Source organism: Oenanthe melanoleuca, chromosome 5, assembly GCF_029582105.1.
Source record: "Oenanthe melanoleuca isolate GR-GAL-2019-014 chromosome 5, OMel1.0, whole genome shotgun sequence".
NCBI lineage: Eukaryota > Metazoa > Chordata > Aves > Passeriformes > Muscicapidae > Oenanthe > Oenanthe melanoleuca.
The window spans coordinates 15,891,205-15,912,461 of NC_079339.1; the positions used below are offsets into that span (position 1 = coordinate 15,891,205).

The following is a 21,257-nucleotide window of genomic DNA, read 5'->3' on the forward strand; positions in this document are numbered from 1 at the left end:
CAGATAAAAAACAGCACTAAATGATCCTTTAAGATGCTTTCAGGATGCTGGTGCTAAATTTTAGCTAAACAGAAGACAATACAGTGTCACATGGAGGACACATTTACCAGCTGTGCCCAAGAGCACAAGGCCCATTAGAGAATAACCAAACAGTGCAACCCTGGCTAACAGAGATGACCTGGGGAGAGTCACTCTGCAGGGTCCCCCACAGCAGCAGCACAGAAGCCCATCAGCCAGCTCTGTCTGCTGGGCAGGCTCTCTGCTTGCTGTCAGCTCACTCCTTTCCTTCTGCAGGAGCTGCTGCCTGCCCCTGAGCCATGATTTCAGACTTCACCTTGCTCATGGATGGGCAGGCTGGTACCTGACAGGGCACAGCACCAGCCTGAAAGGGGAATCTGACAGATCTTTGCCTCAGCTCCCCAACCACAAGCAGGTGTCAATAGGAAAAAGCCTTGCCAACACTGCTAGGGAGATGGTGTGCATACATAGACACTTCTGAAAGGCCATGAACAAGCATCAGGTTAAACACAGAGGGGCCTAGAAAAAGCTCTAAGTGACAATGTATGACAGTCTAGGCAGGAACAAACTTTCACTGTGCAATTTGGAGACCACCTCTCCCCACCCCTGGAATTTCCTTGCAGTGAGAATTGTGCATTTCCTTGGTCCCAAGCACTTTCTGAAGGTCTGAAGAAACCACAGCTACTCATCCAGCCAGTCACAAAACTCAGAGCTCACAAGCAGCCTGTGACAAAACAGGACTGGCAGAAGACTTCCCCCTTGCCTCCATACACCCCTACTTCAACCCCACTGGCCCTCTGAACCCCAAATAACACCCCATCCCCCTATAACCCAACACTAGCCTGCCCCAAGTGTGTAGCCAGCCTCCACCTGCCACATCTGGCAGAGAACACACCACTGCCTGCAGATGCTTTTGTCTTTCCACTACAAGCAGGGCTTCTGCTGAGCTTCCTGTGCCAAAACACCTTCTTGGTGGCCAGTGTGTTCACAGAGCCCTGCTAGCTGTGTAAAGATCACCCTTCCTTTGGAAAGATTCCAAGCTCAGATTTTTCCTGAACAGTTTTACATCCAGCTTAGTGTGCCAGCAAGCTCTGACATAACCATTATAAAACAGACTGTATTTCTAAATCTTTCCCTGGGCTAATCCTAGCAGAAGCAGTTGAGCTGAGGTCAAGAAGATATGTGCATTTTGGGGTTGTAAAGACAGAAGTTTCAGCATATAAAAGTTGCTGAAAGCATTTTCCCCATTTTCCCACCAGTCCCACTTCAGGAATATGCTTTGGCTACTTCCACCACCCTTTTCAAACCTGGCATTAGCACCCAGCCTGCATCCACACCCACTATCTCTCTCCTCTTTTCATTTGACTATAAAATGGATTCTCCACTAAGAGCAAGAATCTGATGGCTGTAGATGATGAAACCTTCCTCTTGCCATCTATTTACTGATGCAAAAGGAAGTACTCATGCAATCATCCTCAGTCAGGAAATACTGAGTAAGCCACAAATAGCACAAAACTAATTTTTTTAAAAAAAAGCAAAGGTAGTTCTAACAGCAGATTAACAGGCTGCACAGACTCCTCACCAACTCCCTCACTGCTACAATCAAAAAGGTGAAGGCTTACAAAGACAAAAAGTCCCATTCAGTACAGAAACACTTATCTGTATATATTGTATTTAAAAGCACACAGAACTGAGGATTTGTAGCAAATGCAATACAAGCCATAAGATGCAATTCAGGTGGTGTTAATAATGGAAGTTTCACAAGAGCATCAGTGCAGACAGATGTGATTGGGAAGGACACAATGCTTCAGAGAACAGAAATCCCCACTTGTTTAAACAACTGAAGCCATACATTTTGTTCTAAGTAAGGGAAATGCCACTGTTTCAGTTATTTGAGGTTTTTTCCCTTTGGAAGGGAAATTTCATTAAGATTAAGTTCTTGTGAATTTTGTTGAAGACTACACAAGTTGAAAGCACAGGCATCTCAGTATCACAATACTCCCTGGAGCCCTCAATGAACTTTAGACTTTTAGAGTGATTGCTACAGCCTCCAACAGCTCAAGCAGGCAAAGTGGGAGGAGAGGAGGGGCTGACAGCCATAAAAGATGAAGCAAATTGCTCAAGTGGTTTGTCTCAGCTTGTAGCAGGACAGATAACGGGATTCACACCCCACATCACTAAGACTGGATAATCTTTCCTCATCATCAGCTGGGTCCTCTGTCATGCATATGAGGGGCCCCAAGAGCACAAACCTTTGTGGAGCACACTGCAGTGTGGTCAGGGCACAGCTCCTCCTCTTCCAGGCTGGCAATGCTTGGAGCCTTCTGGCGTTTCTCTGGTGTTTCTTCTTCCTTCTCTCCATCATTTCGCCTTCTCTTCTTTTCCTGAGTGCAGAAAAAGAATAAGCCAGGAAGTGAGTTGGTCAAACTGCTTACTATGCAGCAACAGTGATTTTTCCCTGTCTCCCAGGCTTCCTGCTTTACACTAAATAAACATAAAAGCACAGAAACTTTGAGTTAATATTATCTAATTTGGAAGCATTCAGGAAGAAGCTCGTATGTCATTTGGAAGGGAGAGCAGAAATCAAATTTTGCAGGTTCAAGACTCCCAAATGGTATTAAAAGGGGTCTTTGCATCAGTTATAAAGATCTCTAACCACAACTGAGATATGAAAACATTAATTTCTCAGAGGTCAAAAGGACAGAGAAAAGCTGCCTTTAGAATAAAGGGTTGAAAAGAGTAATACACAGTTCCAATACAAAAATCTTACTAGCTCCAGACAGTCAAAATCCATTTACAAATTATATTTGAAGCTCAGCCCTCTAGCATGAACACCATTTGAATTTCAGCTTTGTCTCTCTCTCCCCTTTACCAGGAATTATGAGAACAAAAAAAAAGAAAACAACTCAGCTGAGAGCAATGCAAGGCTAAGAGATCTATCAAAACAAAGCACTCCAAAGGTGTGATAAAGGCTGGGGAGAGAAAAAACAAGCAGTATAATTTAGATTTGAGTTCTCCTGTGAAGCTACTCACTGCCCACAAGGCCACAGGAAAATTAACACTTTCCTCCCCAGTATGACAGGCACGTGGCAAAGCCACCACAAGCTCTGGGAGCAAGCACACCCCCCTCACAAAAGGGCAGAGGCTGCCTGCAGTGACCATAAGAAGGCACAGCACACAGGAGAGTAGAACCAGCCCAGGTCATGCCATGAAAGCACATCAATGTCCACATGGGCTCAACTCCCAGCAGCAGTGGTCAGCCAAGGCATGGATAGTCCTCTGGAAAGAAGAGGATCAGCACCTCCTGATCCCACCTCTTGCTCAGCTTGCTCCTGCTCTTGAACCTCTTCTTCCTCCTGGCACAGCCTCTCTTCCTCTCTGACTGCCATATTCTCCTCTGGGCTTTCCTGATCCAGCTGGATCTGCTCCAGTTTGACTTCAGCTTCTCTCACACCACTGTCCTCTTCTTCGTAGGACTGTCTTGGAGACCTGGAGATGGGGGAGGGATCAGAGAAGAACATCCCAGTTATGAGCCTACAGACCCCTAGAAATTCAATTTTATCACTTCCAAGCATACACCGTGCTGGGTATTCCACACAGGGCTCACAGCCTGCTCCAGGCACCCAGATGTAACAGCAGTCACATCTCACTCCCCCACTTCAAGTGTCCAGGACAAAGCTCAGCTAAGAGCTGTGGCAGAGCTGAAGGCACCTGCACATTACCAGCATCATGACCCACAGGAAAGCAGAGAAGAGCCCTCTGCTCAAATCCCTGGCAGAGAGGACACTGCTACCATGATGTGGTGCTGGCTCAATTCCCTGCCTGGCTACAGCTAAAATCCCTGCTAACATCCTGCAGTCAAACACAATATGATGCTGCTCCTATGGCTCCCAGCATTAATTCAATGTGGGGCACCAAACACAGCCCTTCTCTGCCAAAGCTCATCCTCCATGTTAACAGAGTCTCCTGCTGGAGCATCCAGCCAACAACACATGAACACGCTTCTCAAGCTGAAGCTAAACTCTAGGGCAAGGCTGCAGAGCCACTCCCCTGGAATTATTTCACAGGCAAAGCACAGTGCTTCACAAGCAATGCTGTATTGACACCTGATTCTAAGCCTCAGTTTTGCCCACTGGAAAAAATTACACATCTACTCACATCACATCCCAGCAAAACAAAGGAGTTCCAAAGCAGATGGGGTCACCCCTTGGCTTAGGGGTTTAAAAAACTACAGTGGGTTTGGTACAAGAGAATGGCTCCAGGTCTCTGAGGCTGCAAGAGGAGACCCAGGAGTATGTTTATGCAATCAGCTTTGCAAAGGCAGAGCAGCCCATGCCTTTGGGCACAGGGACACTGAGAGTACAGAACTCCAGAACTCTCCCTGGCTCACAGCCACACACCAAGCTGTTATTGCCATCTTACTTTCCCCAGCCAAAAGAGCTTTCTCCTCCCACCCAGTTCTTAGAAAATTGCCTGGCTTGAGAGAGCAGGGCTAGAGAGCTGGCTAGCAGGCAGCTGCCAAAGGGCAAGGCTGACTCACTGCTCCTCCCTCAACAGGCAGCACCAAAACACAAAAACAAGCTCCAACAAGACCTTTCCACCCACCTCTGTGCTGCTGGGAAGGCAGCTCACAGGTCAGCTACCAGCCAGCCCTCCACACTGACCACATGGGGAAAAAAGATGATGAATATGCTTGCTCACTTGACTTGTTTCTCACCATCCTCTCACCAAGGGCAACCAGGCTCTGAAGGCCCAGGAAGCTTGCAGCTCTCCACCAGGATGCCAGCAATGTCTCCAGCTCAAGTGCAAGCTCATATTAAAAATTAAAGCTAGCACACAGTGCAGCCTATAGGATGCCTTTCACACCACAGCACTGTTGTGTGGGAAGCAGCTGGCACAGCTTCACCTTCTTTCACACAGCTGATAGCACAGCTCTCCTACCTCAAAGAGGGGAACCAGGACCAAAAAGAAAATATGCTTCAGCACCAAGGCCCTCAGAGGATGCAAGAACCTGGTTTAGCTCCATCCAACAGAAAGCAGCTGTCTCCATCCACTCTTTCACAGCCACTGCTTAAAACCCAGGACTTGCTTCATCTTCCAGGAGCAAAGGGAGTTGGGGAATCCTGGCCACAGCACTGCCTGTCCCAGCACAGGGGACAAACAACCTACCTGTGCTCATAGCACACCCCAAGCTCGTCCTCTGGATGAGGGACAAAGCTGCTGAAAGGAGCAGAGCCCCTACTATGATGCAGAGCCCTTTGCAAAAACCTGCTCCCAGAGTCTGACCCCCTTCAGCTGCCTCCCAACCAGCCCTTAGCCAAACAACTCCAGCTACAGCTCCTGCTTTTAAAGTACCACCTCTCACTGATGGGCAGCACCTGCCATGAACACCCCTCCCTACAGGGATAACACAAGCTACAAGATAAACACAAGCATCCCATAAAAACCCAGTGAGAAACACCTGGGGAAGATAATGTTAATTCCAACTAATTCTCTTTTGAAGGCCAAGCAGGGACTAGCAGTAGCCTTTCTTTCCAGAAAAGCTCTTTGTAAGGGGGGCTGGAAAAAGAGGCAGCAAACCAAAAAGCAGATGATTTCTAATTGCTCCCACAGATGTTATAATCACATGGTGCTGGGCCTTGGAGCTGCTTGAGAAGTGCTTGTGGGGTCAGGGCTGCAAAGGTACAGCTTGCAGCATGGTTTAGCCACAACATTTGGAGAAAAGTAATAAAACTTTGTGTTCTTTTTATTTATTCAGCAGTAAATATTAATCTTAAGCATTTTTTCAGTCACAGAATAGTTTGGGTTGGAAAGGATCTTCAAAGGTCATCTAGTCCAATCCCTCTGAAATAAGCAGAAATCTTTTCAATGAGATCAGGTTTCTCAGAGCCCTGTCCAACCTGACCTTGAATGTTTCTAGGGAAGGGGCATCCACCACCTCTCTGTGCAAAGAATTCTTCAGGGTAAAGAAGAGGCTATGCCAAAAATTCCCTGTAAAATCAAGCTGCCAAGAGTTCATGTGCAGGTAGATGGTATCCAAGGGAAGTGGTTAAAGCAGGAGTTTGTTTTTTTTCTGTAAGGGAGGAGTGATGGGAGATGGGGACTAAACAGCTGGCACACAAGCATCTCCCAGGGCTCTTTGGTTCCTTTTTCCTTCCTGCTCCAAGAGGAGTCAGGCACAAGGTGGGCTGGGGCCATAACACCCACTATGCTGACATGAGCCAGGAAGCAGCAATAACTTACAACAGCTTTTTAGGCTGGCCTGGATTATGTTAGAGACCATTTCAGCCCCTGCAGCAGCTCAGGTGGCTTAAATCTGCTGTTGTCACTCCTCCAAAGCCAGGCGTCCTGGCAGGCTGCCCTTGCTTGGAGCACAGAGCTCACTCCAAACATCCCCAAGGCTTGGGGCCACCCCTGGGCCATTCCTCCCTGCTAGCCCAAATGGCAGGGAGGGAACATCTGGCCCAGTGGTGTGGGGCCAGCTCTGTCCTGCTGATGCTCCAGACTCTGGCCTCGTTCTTACCCCGTGCCAGGCTTGACCTGGGTTTGGTCACCCCTCCTCAGGGACAGTCCTTTTGCTGGGGACATGGGAACCCCTCCCCTGGGTTCATCTGTGTCCTACCCACCTCTGCTTGCGCTGCTCGAGCTTCTGGGACCAGTCACTGAACCCCTCATCTTCCTCCAGCTCCGAAGTCCCAGATGGCTTGAAGTCATAGCTGGAACACAGCAAGAAGGAAAATTAGCATTGAGGGGCAGGCAGAAAGGCCTAAACCTGGCCTGAAAGAGCCACAGCCTGACACAGTTATTATCTGTGTCAGGCTGCTATTATCAGATTATGTATATCTCCTTCCAGTTATTCCATTTATTCTTCTTCGGGTGAGCTGCACTGTTGAAGGTAGCCATGGCAAAATCACTCCAGTATTTGTGGCCCTGGCCAGAAAGGTGTGCTCAAGCTAACAGAAAAGCTCCCAGAGAGGAAGGGAGACTGGCTAAATGCTGTTAGAAGTCTGGCCACTTCCCTGTGTCGCTCTGCAAACACAGCCCCAGGAGAAGCACAATGCCAGGACAGCCCCATCATCACTTTAGCTGATGTCCATCCCTCTGGCTCCCAAGAACACTCCTGTCTTTTCTTCACACCCTCTCCTGACTATTTCTGGTTTTCTTTAGTGGGGGTAAGGGAGAACAGGAGGTTCACTCTGCCCCTTTGGAGCAAGGAAATGCAGGGGTGGGTTTGAACTAAGGGGAGTGACATGGATAGGACGAGTCCCAGCGTGGGAAGAGCCACAGGAAGGAGGGGGCAGGATTTACACAAGAGAGAAAGAAGCTTTTCAGAAGATTAATAGCCAGGGCTGACCCTGGCTGCATGAGCAAGCCCAGGTGGCTGTCAGCAGCTGTAAACAAAACCAGGGAATGGCCAGAGAAGAAGAAACATCCTCGTGGTTGAGCCTGGCCCAGCAAGCTTTGACATCATGGAGCAGGGATCAAAGCCCTTCATTTTAGGAGCTGTTCTTGTCATTGCCCTCCTAAGCACTCCATTAAATTTGGGCAATGCCAATGGTCCTGCAGGCTGTGGCTGTGCCCATGCCAACAGGACTGGAGCCTGCAAGCTCCTGGGTTACTGGGGCTGCTGCACACTGCTCTGGCCTGAGGCTGCCCACAGACCAACCAGCAATGCACAGACCAGAGAGCTCATCTGCTGTTTTAAAGACCTTTTCAAATTATTTCCTAGCCCCCACGTGAAGGGGGGTTTGGAAAAGCTAATGAGTGTTATTATTCTCCAGACCTTCTGTTTGCTTTTAGAACAGACTGCAGTGGTTTTGTCTGCAGAATATCACCGTGGGTATTTCCACAAAAGACTGTGAAGGTATTTTGCAATGCTTTCATATTAAAAAAAAAAAAAAAAAGAAGTCCTGAATAATTTTGGAAGTATCTTGGAAAAAAAAAAAAAAAACTTTTAATGGAAAAAGAGTAGGTTTTCATAAATAACTTTTGCTATTTTCCTAGTAAAATGAAGATGTTGCTTCTCTGTGACTATAACTCCAAATCCTGTCACCACTCTTCCATTGTATTCAATAGATTTAGAAATAAATTGAACACATAAATAGGGGTAAGACTGAGGACTTTGAGACAAGAATTTGGCAATTCAGAGTGCAGACTAGTTTTTGTGCAAGCCCCAGTGCTGCACAGCATCTGGGCTGCTGAACCATGGATGTGGGGAGGCTGCAGTAGGATGTGGTGTGACATGCTGGAGATGTCATCCTATCCCTTCTCCAGGTGTTTCCTCTTTGACAGCAGATAGCTCAGCATCTCCATAAATGCCTCCTGAGCTATTTCCATTTAGGTCTTGGCCCATGAAAGCACAAAGTTAATTTTAACCCTTGGAGCTGTGAACTGCACCAGCTCAGGTGCTGTTTCATGCCTCCCAGTGCTAGGGCAGCATCCTCTGAGGGAGGAATGGGAAGCCCAGCCACGATAGGTGATTGCTTGCACTGATTGTGCATCACATCCCCAGGCACGTCTGTCTTTGCACGTATCAGGAAACTCCATTACTTTTGATGTAGGATGACTCTCAAGTTGAAATTTAACAAAGTACTGAAATCACTGGCAATGGGGACTCCCTGTCAGAGCCCAGCCTGCCCCAAACCACCCCAAACAACAGGGACACACACTCAGTGACCGCAGGAGGGGTTTGCTGCAAGGAAGGAGCTGTTGCTGAAGGATTTATCCACGGGTATTTCTTACTGGTTTTCCTGTGCCAGAGCTGCACTCTCTGAGCAGGAGACGGTGCCATTCAAGCCCTCCTCTGCCTGGGACCGCAGCTGCTTCTCCCGCTCCCGCCGCCGCCGCTCTCTCGCCGCCTCCTCCTCATCTTCCACGCTCCACTGTGCTGTCAGCCTGCCAAACCAGAGGGAAAACCCATCTTCAATGCCATCAGGCAGTCCTGTGAAACCTGCTAACAACCCTCTGAGGTGTCTGGGCTCCCCCCAGCAAGCAGAAGTGTTGTGCAGAGGAGTGCCCCCACCACGAGCGGGGATGCTCCAAGTGGCATCCTCACCTCATCAGCACAGCTCCGCAGTGGGACTGACTGATGGGCAAGGGTTAGTGGGACACAGGCACTGGAAGAGGGGGACAGGAGAGCCTGCAAGTCTCCAGAAGGGAGATGTGGTACATATCCTCTTCCTGCCAGACCAGACACCTGTCTGTGGGCTGAAGCCCATTGGAAATCACCATTCCCTGCAAAAACAGCTTTGCACCCCCAGAAGGGTTTGTAAATGGTTCTGCAATTCTGCAAGATGTCTGAAGGGCTTGTAAAGGATCTTGAAGTGCTGCAAGATATCCAACCTTCATCTCGAGGCAAGATCTGTGCTCTGGGGATGAGTTTCCTTAGGCAGCTGAGCTGCTCCTGCCTGACCAGAAGCCAAGGAAACAGTGGTGGAGGGCAGCACCTATGTCCTGCTCTGCTCTGCCTGGATTCCTGCCACTCCTGCAGAGAAGAAAAACCTGCCCTGGCTTCTCCTAGACATCTGAACTGCTGGATAATAGCACCTCTGACAGCAGAACAGCCTCTTGAATCCCCAAAGAAGTGATAAGGGGATGCCACATTCCTCCTCTGGTGATAACACCAGTCCAGTTGCTCCCCACCCCCACATGGGATGGGCTCCTGCTGCACTGGCAGCACCAGCTGAGATTCAGGCAGAAAGGAACATGCCATTGGGTGGCCACCACTCACCCAAAGGGCCTGTGATGGCCTCTGGAGCTGTGCAGGTCTGATTTGTGGTACCCAGGGCTGATGCTGAGGCTGATGCTGGGGCAGATGCCTCCTCACCCCACTTACCCCTGGTCCAAAACTGACACAAAGGCTGCCTCCCCTGGCATTTTCAAGCCTGTTTACAGAAATATCTTTCAGGAAGGCATACACATCTCCCATCAGCAGCAGGACCCAGCCCAACCTGCACTTCCCCACCTCAGGCACACCCTGAGGACTCTGGTCCTCTTAGGATGGACCCGCTCAATGGGAGATACAGTGCAACATTATCCAGATTGGAACAAAGAGCCTGTGGAAAGTAAAATAGGGAAAAAACCCAAACAGAAATGCCTTAGTTGAGACTTGTTTCAGCCCAGTTTGAGTGAATGAGGGGCAGGTTTCAGCTGGCCCCAGGAGTGCCACTCTGCCAGCGTGCCCGGCTTTGCCCTCAGTCTGGACTATGAAGCACGTGAGAGGGCCTCACTTCACCATGGGTCTCACCAAAAAGCTGGTTTCTTTTGGGCTTCAGGACAGATAACCATCAGCAATGGGGGGGAAGAAAGCCCATTGGAGTTAACTGATGAAAAATGTAGCCTTTTTAATTACACTCTGAACCTTGTTAGCCTTTCCAGGGAAGCCTCACTCAGAGCCTATTTCACTGCAGTGCCAGCAGGACTCTTGAGCTTAGCCTCAGTAGCATCCCTTTGCACAGTGGTCCCACCACCACCCTGTCAGGAAGCTGGAGAAGACTCCAAACCACTGCCCTCCCAAACTCCCACCTGCCCCAAGGCAGCAAAGCCAGGGTGTGAGCCCAATGAAGAAAGGCTGCCCATGCCTGCTGTGCCCATGGAGGAGTGGGGAACAAAGCAGACCCCAGGATGAACCCACTGCTGAGTAGTTACTGCCTGCCTTATTTTGAGTGGGGTCTTTCTGCAAGCCCCAAATTCAGCTCTTTCCCTTTTTACTCCCTCATCGCCCCTTGCCACCTTGGTCTCCATGAGGAACAAAGCAGACCCAGACCAGAGCCTGGGCTCCCCTCCTCCCTTCCCTACTCATCCCACACTCCTATTTATTATTTTTCCTCAGGTTCCCATAGAAACCCTTGTCTGTGGACCTGGCAGGAAGCCACCATGTTGTTGTTTTTTTTTTTTAATATATAAATGAAGTCATTCATTAAACTCTGCCATGATCTCCCTCCCTTGTGCAACAGCTCCAGATAGTCTCCAATTCGGAAAGGCTCTTAACCCCCTCTCGCCTGTATCACCCCAGTTACGAGAAGCAAAGTCCATGTTTATGCCAGAACGAGTTAGATTTCCATTAAAATCTTTCACTCCCTCCTCCAGCTCCTCAGGAAGCTGCTGCAGAGGCAGTGCTCCACCAACACCCCCAGCTTGGCCAGGGTGCTCTAGGAGCCTGGAGGGGGGTCCCTTCTGAACCACACGAGCTTTCCAGGCTGTGAGAGCAGCACTGGTTGGCAGCCCTCTCCCTTCCCAGTTGGATGTGACTAACTCTCTCCCCATGACCTCACCGGCTCGCTATTCTGTCCCTGCATCCTTCGAGCAGCCTGAGGACAGAGCCGGGGGCGACCGCTTTGGGGAGAAGGGGCTTTTCTGCAAAAGCAGAGGAACAACTTTCCCAGCTCCCTCTACCACACAGCCATCCAGCTTTGTCACAGGGCAATTCCAGCTGCTGTGCTGGGATGTGTCCCAGACAATCTGAGCATCCTGAGGGGGCTGCAATGCTGGGAGCAGTGTGCCTCTGCTCAGCAATAAGGGCTGCAGAAAAAAAACCCAGTGACTCAAAAATACCAGCACCCTCCAGCAAACACCTAAACCGAGTTTATTTTCAGATTCTGAGCCCTCTGTCATGCTCAAACAGGCTGGTAGGGGAGTGAGGTTTAATAAGTGATGCGTTGGGGTTCAGTAACCACACTGACAAGCAGAGGAAAAAGGAGGATTACTTTTGGACTGACCTAGCAGCACAAATATTTGTCTTTAGTGAAAAACAAACAAAACAAAATGAAGCAAAAAATACAGGCAAATGAGAAACTAAGCCCTGCCAAAGTCCTTGTGTTTGGGTCAGCTACAGGGGTTTGTTGGACCCCAGACAAAATGTGCCATTTCAATTTGGACAAGCACAAGTGTGAGCAGGGGGTCAGCTGTTAAATTGCCTTTCGAAGCAAAAAGGTGGAAAGATTTAATTTCCAAATGGTTCCATTTACTAAAAAGGGGCCATGGTCTCCCGGTTGCTCTAATTGTTCACAATCACATTCAGTAACCCAACATGCTCAGCCCACACTGGTATTTCACAACTGTCTTTCCCAATTCTAGAAATAATTACCCAGGGCTTCGGGATCAGGCTGATCCCACGTATCTCCACCTCCAGCCAGCGCTGTCCCAGGCCGGTCCCAGGCTGGGGAGGTTTGGGGAAGAAGCAGAGTCATAGCTGCCACTGGGACCAAGAGTTCTCAACTTCATTTCACCCATCACAGGATGGGGAAATGGAAAGCAAGACTGGAAGACTGAGGAGTTGCAAGATGAGCTACAGCATGCTACACTCCTGTACTCAGCCTTCATAAAATCCCTCTATAGAGGGATTTTCACGCAATGTGAAGGGAAATTCACCCCTTAAACAAACTTAGCGTGACTGGAGAAGGGAGGAGAAAAGGCAGAGAAATCTCAGTGGCCCCAGCAGCCCAAAGCTGTGGCAAGATTTGCTCCAGCAAGAGCTCATCACAGGGCTGGGTCATTTCTCTCACACGGTCCCTACATCTCTGCCAACAGCTTTTGGAGGTCTTGGTTGAACCAAACACGCTTTGTGGAATGGGCTTCTCTCTTCCTGGGGACATCCTGCAGGTGTAAGGATGAGCTGAAAGCACCGTGGTTCAGCTGTGCCCACAGAGACACTGCCTGCCAAGCACTGGGGATGCTTGATCTCTGCTCTGACCGGGGCCAGCTGCCTGTTTCACATCCAGCTCCTGACCTCACCTCCCTCTGGACCCCCAGGCAAGGGAGGGGCTTTATTTCTGTTTGCACTACAAAACAGCCCTTCCTGCAGCACAGCATTCAGGCACCCTCACTCTGGCTGCCCTGCTCCACACGGCCACAAACACCCACTCCAGACAAGCCAGCATGGCTGGGAAGGTCACACTTCCTTTGGGCAATTCCTCACCAGCACTTGAGGAGATTTTAATATTCAGGCAAGGGAAATTTCTGGCACCAGATGAGCTGTGTTTAAGGGAAACTCTGCAGACTCAAGGAGCCTTTTGCATGGTTGATGGCTCAAAGGAAGCTTTGCTGGCCCAAACCCAACCTTCAGCACTAAAGCTAATTCCAGAAAGGAAAATCAAATGCCTCCCAGAGGCTTTGGGCTTTGCAGACCTGTGCCAGAAAAACTCAGGAGCCCTCTACCAACACACTGGACATTCCTGTCTCCTGAGCTCACCAGGCTATCAGGCCAGTAGTGTGCTGGCTGTGGTTGCTGCCTCTGTTGGCTAGGTTGCCCCCACAAAGCCAGGGTACAAGAGGGAAGAGGTTTTGGGAACAGGATTTAGGAGGAGCCATGTGCAACTCCAGAAGATACATTGCCCCATCACCTGTGAAAAACTCAGAGTCTCCCACAGCTAGAAATATCCCCTGGAAGCCATGGGGCTGCATGAGTTAGAGAAGAACTGGGAAGGACAGCCCTGCCTCCCCCAGCAGCCATCCCATCTCTGCTCTGTTGAGGTTTGGGGAAAGGGAGATGCCAGAAACCAATGCAAGGGACCTTCCCCTTCCATGCAATCCACTGCAGCCTGCATTGCCCTGTCACAGTGCCAGATACAACATCAGTGCAGAATATGGCCTAGGACCATCAACAAGTTCATCTGCTGCTGAGCAGAGCTGCCAGGCTTTACTTCATATTGCACTTATCACACATTTATTTATAAAGGGCCCTGACTGCTGGCAGGAGATGAGCAGCTCACCCTGTCACACGAAAGGGAAGAGGACATCCTCCAAAGGCAGCAACTCCCTCACCCACTTGACCCTCTGCCAACAAATTAATCACTTTTTAGTGGCACATAATGGCTCTGTGTGACTGAGTCAAGTATGCTGAAATACACAGATAATGCCTCCACTCATGTCATTCAGGACCACTGGTGTCAGGCCACCACAGAAGTCACAGGGTTCCATGCCTTAGGAGTAACGATAGCAAGGATTACAGCTGGGTTATCACCCCGTTGAATAAGGAACGGGGAGTGGGTAGTGCTACAATACAGGGAGACTGGGAAAAGAAATAAAATGAAGAATTATTATGTCACAGCCTGAAGTTTATTTCAGCCTTCCCTCAGGAGAGTTATTCCAGCTCTGAAGCAGCAATGTGTCAGTCAAAGGCAGCCAGAGATACTCCACAAGCCGTTTCCTCCCATACATTCATGTAATTCCTCAGCTGCAGAGCTCCGTTCAGAGTCCAGGCTGCAGAGTATGAACAAGAAGGGGGGCAGGGGGAGAGGAAAAAATGCATCTCTGTGCTTCACCCTCAGCCTTTTTCTCATACCAAGCTTCCCCACCCCACACGTAGCTGTGCAGCCTCAGCCACGTCTCCCCACTTCTATAAATCACAGGTCACCTCCAGGATGTGAACAGCAGGACAGAGCTCTTCACACCCAGGAGTGGCCACAGAGCCCATCTCCACCTCTGCTAGAACTGGGGGTGTGGAAAGGCAGCACGTACAGGCTGATAAGGACACACCAAGGCATCCAAACAGAATATGATACATCCCAAACATCCTTCAAGCAGAAATAGAAGGAAAACCACACTCAGCATCGCAGAGATCTATCTATGTTTTAGAAATAAAAGCAACCCTTCTTTTTTTAAACAGATCTTGGATTTCCTCTGCACAAGCACATCCCATTTCTGCCCCAAGAAGGATGTGCAGATATGCAGCACATGTGCCACATATAAAACTCTGCCTAGTTTAGCCTTCATAAAACCCCCTGCAAAGCTGACCTGTCACTGTGGCATGGCAGGCAGGGAAAGCCCCAAGATGGTAATTTACTGCTTCCACAAGCAAAACAAGCCACACTTGAGAAAGCTGGTGGCAAATGGCAGGAGGAGGGATGAAAGCAGGGCTGGTGCTTCATCATGAGCTTCATCTGTCCCCTCCTGCCACTCACAGGACTGTGCTCCAAGAAGGTACATGGAATGCTCCATGCTTCCAGGTGATGCACAACCACTCACAGAGGCATGAGGCAACCAGTGGGAACAACTGTTTCTTTTTATTATTATTATTATTGATTTTCATCATGGCAGAATCCAAAGGAATCGCCTCCCAGATGATGGATTGCACCCTCAGGACCGTGGGACCTTAGTGCACAGATAGGCTGGGGCAATAATGCATTAACATCACCGGTCAGGAATTTGGCAGGGGGAGGAAAGGGCTGGAGCCAGAGCCCTCCCAGCACTGCACTGCACTCAGTAGGTGTGAGAAATCAGTGCTGTGCACAGCCTCAAACCATGGCTCTTTCTCACGGCCTCTCCATCTCAGCCCGAAGGCTCAAGGAATTGGAGGGTTTTTTCTACAGGGCAGGAAGTCTGGGCTCTGTTTTTGCAAGGCAGAAAATAGACTTGTCAAAGAGATGCAGACTGCCTTGCCCAGCTTTTATATCTTATTTTTCTGCTCCTTATAAGAGACAAGCAAGGCTCCACAGCCTCCCTGCCTTGGTTACAGTCAGCCAGCATCCTTGATACACACTCCTTCTGTCAAACAAGTCTGAGCCTAGAAAGGTGAGCAGTTGCCTTACCCCTGCTTCAAGCCAGGATTAAGATGTGTATCAGCATGATGGTTTTTACAGCACAGCTGGCTTGGCCATCACTGTGCAGCCCCGGGGCGAGGCAGTCCCCAGCAGCAGGAGGGAGTTTGGTGTCTGAGCTCAGGCTGGAGGCCGTGAGAACACTCTGCTCCACGCCCTGGGAGAGCTGAGGCTCCCCTCCTTCATGGCCATCGCTGAGGAGTGTGCTGCAGCACGGACCACAGGCAGCAGCAAGCCCTGGGACCCTGCTGTGCTAGGGCACAGCATCTTCACAAAGTGCTGGACCCCAAAATCCAGGAGGTTTTGAGCTTTCTGTGCTTTCAGGCACAGACCCCCTGGAAAACACTGCTTTTGACCTGAGGCCTTGAAAATGGCTTCTAAATATAAGTAATGAAATAAAAATCACGAGAGTGTAGCAAATTAGAAGTGTGTGCTTTCACAAAGTGATAAGTTTTAAAGTTTTTATAGTATAATAGTAAGTATGGAACAAAATAAAAAATTTTAAGCGTTCTCTTTCTTTGTTCATCTTTCTTCTTCTTCCTTCTTCTTCACAAATTTCGAGTAGTAGTTTCTAGTCAGTCAGTGTCACTCTAAAAGTCATAGAAATCTAATTATTAAGTCAAAAGTATAAATAATTGTTAATTCTCTATTGAACTATTTAGCTTTAAAAAACCTTGTAGTAACTGGACTTGAGGCCATTTTCCCTGCTTCTAGCAAGAAGCCAGAAGTGCTGTTGTACACTCTGTACTTTCTAATAAGATGTAATAAACATCCAAGCCCAAACACAAGAAAAACTGTTTCAATCGTGTTTTTGTTAATCCTAACTCTAAAAGCAAGCAAACAAAACTAATGACAAACCACTGATTAAGTAGTACAAAACCCCCACATCACTAGCACAATGAGGGAGAAGTCTCTGCCCCAAAATACTGATCCCAAAATCCCATATTTGAGGGCATGGCACCCCAGCTTCTTGCTATGGGACAGAGGCACTTGTCAGCCCCAGTTGCCCTTTTCCCACCACAGAGAGCTGAGGGATGGTGCTGATGCTGTTTGATGCTCCATCAAAAGAGTGAGAAATGGAGGGAGGAGGCGAAATCAAAATCTGAAAGCTGAAAGTCAGTTTTTAGGCACCATCCCAGCTGCAAAGTCTCAGGCCTCAGCTTCTCCACCCAGTGCTCTTTCTAGGTGAACCATGCTCAGATACACATGGTGGTCCTTCTCACAACATCAGAGGATGCCAACAACCTGTGGTTGCAGCCCTGATGGCCTCAAAGGCTCACTACAGCTTCCCAAAATTTCCATGGGCTCAAAGTTCAGGCCCTGAACTTTCCATTGCTTGAAAGCAGGTAAAAATCTGAGTCAGGCCAGGCTAAGGGCAAACAAAACCCATGCACTGGTTTCTGGGAAAGGTCAGTGGTAGGTGGAGTTCTGACAAAACAATCTCCACGGCTAGAAAAAATCTGGGAATGGATCCACAGAGTATTCAGAGGGGACAGATGAGCTGCTTCAAGTGGAGAGAAAGGATGAGCTGTTATCCTTGGGGTGAGCACCCCACAAGGCACCCAGGAGGGACTTACCCACCAAGTATTGCTTTGGCCCTTACCATCACTCTGCAAGCAGCTGGCACCATAAAAGCCATCCTGGGATGTGGAAATCCCCCAGGCATGCCACCAGTCTGGCCCTAAGGGCCCTCCTGGATGCTCCTCCCTGCCTCTGCTCACATCTCCCTTCCCATTCACCTTCCATTTCTAAGGAGTCCACAAAGCTGCCCATCTATTCTGCCCCTTTTTTTATCCCTCTGGGGCACAGAGGGATAAAAAAAATAAAGGCCACTAATAAAAACATCAAAATAGGGAAGATTCAAGAAGGGAAGCACCATAGGCTCCTCATGACAAGTTGAGGCAGCACTGCAAAGCACGAGTCACACTGATGAAGGCCCTGTGTTCCCTGCTGTCCCCATGCAGATATCCCTCCCTCCTCTTCCCACACAACAGCTCTGCTACTGGCTCATTCCTACATCTTTCAGTTTCCCCACCTTCCCCTAAAGAGCTGCCCCACTTCTTCACAGCAAGAATTCCTCGCTCCCTACACCTATCCAGGGGCCAGGGAGTTGAAGCAACGTGGTGCTGCAATAGCCCCTGGAGGTAGTTGCTATCTCCCAGGCAACAAACTGTGCCCAGACCATGTCCTGGCACCAACCACACACTCCCCCACCCCACAATACATGTTCTTCCTCTTCAAAGCACCATCCAGCCCTCCCATGTGCTTCAAGCTCCTTGTTCCCAGCTCAGCACTCAGGAGGTCAAGACAAAAATACTGGAGCAGCATCTTCCCTGCTGAGAAAGATCCTGGCAAGCTTTGGGAAACATCGAATGCAGGCAGAAAGGAAGGCGTCCTGCAGAGCTGGGCAGAGCCCCATATCCTGATCAAACTAAATACTACACTCACCAAAATTCAAGGAGTTCAGGGAACTTTAAAGCTACCCCTAGTGCTGAGGAACTCTAAGCATCACCAAGAGCATTGCTTGAAAATGCAGTGCTGTAGGGAGAGAGAAGGGGGCCTGCAGCCCTCTCATGGGTGCCAGGAGGGGGCAAGCATCTCATCACGTATAGCAGGCCAAAACACTATCGTGCAAGATTCATTTCAGATCTCACATTCTGGCTTCCCATATTAAATGACTACACAGAAGATAACAGAGCAAAAAAATCCCATCCTACAGAGTAAATAATTAGCTCTATCCTGTGATCAAATTTTCTGATGTTTTCTTCCCCTGTGCTTTTTCATCCTCAAGATTCAGCCCCCTTCTCCCACAGGATTATTTGCACGTCAGGCTCTGTGGCATTGCAAAGACATATAATTAGAGACACTGGTTTATTTGTTGCTTGTGCAGCGGCCATGCTCTGTTCTGGACCAGGTCCCCATTGTGATGGGAAGCAAAGGGGTGTTGTAGCATCTAAGAACACTGTCCTTTTTCCCCAAGAGCAAATCACAGCTCACCTCCTAATGGCACCCCAGATTCACCCACATGCTGGATAAAAAAGACAAGAACAGCAGTGCTTCCAGCTCACATCCCTGTGCTTCCAGCTCACATCCACTCCACCCCAGGGCCACACATCCCAGCCAGGCACCCCCAGCCCAGCAATGGGACACCACAGCAGCAAGCCACCACAGCACTCAGTGGGAGCAGTGTCAACCACAAAGCCCAATAATCCAGTCCCAAGGAGCAGCACAGCTGCTTTACAGAGAGGCTGATTTGTAGGTTAATTAAACAGCCATATTCTTTTGTGAAACACTTCAGGCTCGATAAATAGAAGGAGAGTAAAATTCCAGCAGGAGCAGATAATGAACTGAATGAATCGACGTGACAGGTGCTGGATCTCTATCTTATTTATAGGAATCCATTAGAAGGATAAGGCAAAAGAGATCGTGATAATAAGATAAAGCGGCTCATGTTTGGAGAGGACTTTAAAAAAACACAAAGCCTTGTGGGCGTGTGAGGGATCATCGCTGTAAGCTGCTACAAAGGGAGAAATACTTCCCCAGTGATATCCTGATAGAGAAACTATGCTGGACAAGGGGAGTGCCTGGGCACACAGGCCAAAGCAGGGAAGGCAGATAGCCCTGCAATGCCCATTCTTCTCATACCTTTCCCAGGTAATTACTCAGCCACTCGTGCTCTGCAGTTGCAAGTCGAACCCTGGGCTCTTTTCAGCCTCCAGATTTTCAGATGTCAATGGAATGTCCCTGCCTGCACCTTCTGCAAAGCCAGTGAGGAAGAAGGAGAGACAACTTTTCCAGTCTACCTCCTGGCTGGGCAGAGGTGAAAGATGTTTCCTTTAGTGGCTCAGTGCTTTAGCCACCAAGTGTCTCCAATGTGTCCTAGTGATCCCAACCACACCAAACCACTCTGGAGCAGCATGTGCTCTAAGCCTGTCAGCAGGGACTGATGTTCAGGTGATGCTTCACCCATGGCCCCTTTGTCTGAAATGCTGGGGTTTTGTGTCAAGCACTAGCAGGATGCATAAAGCACTGGGACTCAGCTCATCAACCCAAAATCCACAAAACTTACACTGGTTTCAGCTCAGAAACCCTTAACCCAGCTGTTGGACAGCTGGAGAGCAGCTCTCATAGCTGTGCAATGTTCAGAGAAGGCAATTCCCTGTTTATCCCTGCTGTTGCCCTGCAGCAGGAGCAGCCAGGTAAATCCTGATGCCACACTGATATCCCAATGCCCATGAATATGGCTCTGAGCAGCTGTTTTCACTCGTGTGCTCCAGGTCTCCAAAGCACCTGGACACACCACAAGAGCCCAGGACCGACACTGTGTAACCACTCTGTTGCAGTCACCTTGGGACAGGAAAAAGCAGAGCACAGCAATCTTGACAGCAACATATCTTCAAGCCAGAAGCCTCAAGCCATTCATTAAAGAAGCTCCTTCCTGCAGCCAAGGTGGCAAGGCTTGCAGAGCCAGCCCCACAGCTGATCTCAGGAACTCCAGGAGAAACTGTTCCAGGAGAAAAATACAACTGCAAAATAGGCTATGGTGTGTATGGAGCAGACCCTGCCTGTTCTGCTGTTGAATCCTGTGAGTGTAAGTGAGGCTTTTTGTTTGTAAACCATGCAAATCCCTCACACCCCACCCAACCCACTCCTCATCTGTAAGCAGGACTGGAAAACACAGCCACAAAGCTAAACCTCAATCAGGTTAAGCTTAATAACCCCACTCAGGAAGCGTGTCACATTGTAAAAAAGTCTCTGGGACACCAAAAGTCCCTTATCCACAGCGGGAGGAACTTGGAGATGTTACTCAGGACAGAAAACACTCCTGGTTCAGGCTGTGCTGAGGACAGTTCTCTGGACACCCCTTTTCCCTGCATGAAGCACGTCTGCTTCCCCTTGCTCCCCCCATCTGTCACCCTGCACAATAAATTGCTACCCAGCTGTAAGCAGGCAATTCCCACTCCAGTTCATCTGCCTGGCCCCAAATCCAAGCCCATCCCTGCCTTCTGCACACTCAGAGAGGTTTCTCCACCCCTCGAGAGCCCCTGACAAAGCCCTGTTCTGAAACAGATCCCACTGCCCCTGGGCTGAGAGCAGGGACTGGGTCCAACAGGCCAAAGAAAAGATGAACAGAGAGGAGTCAGCCTCTCCTGCCCACTTTCCACCCCAGGGGCCTGTGCAACCAGTGGCAGCTTTTCTGCCAACTTCCCTGGGTCCAGAAGGGCGGAAAGTGGCAAAGACTGGATGGGCTGTAGGCACCCATTTACCTTCCAAGGCAAGAAACTTATTTGAGAGATGAGGTTTAGAGGCTGCATTACCAATCAAGGAGATCCCAAACTGACTGGAAAATGCCTGGTGAAATAAACTCCATGGTGACATCCTCCAGCTCTCAGCTTGAGTCACAGCGAGCACAAGGGAGCCAAGAGGCACCCAGGATACAGAATGTGAGTCCAGCACTCCCTAATTCCACCTCTCACCCATCCATCTGCCCAATTAAATATGGAAAGGTGAGAAGTGACTGTCCCCAGCGCAGTCAGGGCTGAGCATGGCACACCACCACCATCCAGAGATGGATCCCAGAGACCCGGGGAGGGAACAGCAATCGCAGCCCGCAGGGAGAGCACGGTGACCGCATGGCAGGGAATCTCAAAGCCCAGACAATGTAGCCGTCCTTCCCCGGCTCCGCGCCGGCTGACGGACGGG

At 49.4% G+C, this 21,257-nt stretch overlaps 1 protein-coding gene across 3 annotated transcripts in view; it reads right to left on the reverse strand.

Moving 5' to 3' along the window:
• Positions 1-21,257, reverse strand: part of LSP1 (lymphocyte specific protein 1) — a 48,067-nt gene that overhangs the window by 14,419 nt on the left and 12,391 nt on the right. For all 3 annotated transcript variants that reach the window (XM_056493973.1, XM_056493975.1, XM_056493974.1), the window contains 4 exons: positions 8,761-8,913; positions 6,645-6,734; positions 3,333-3,507; positions 2,271-2,402 (listed from right to left, as the gene is read on the reverse strand). In XM_056493973.1, the coding sequence (XP_056349948.1) occupies positions 2,271-2,402; positions 3,333-3,507; positions 6,645-6,734; positions 8,761-8,913 (550 nt within the window). The remainder of the gene's footprint in view (positions 1-2,270; positions 2,403-3,332; positions 3,508-6,644; positions 6,735-8,760; positions 8,914-21,257) is intronic.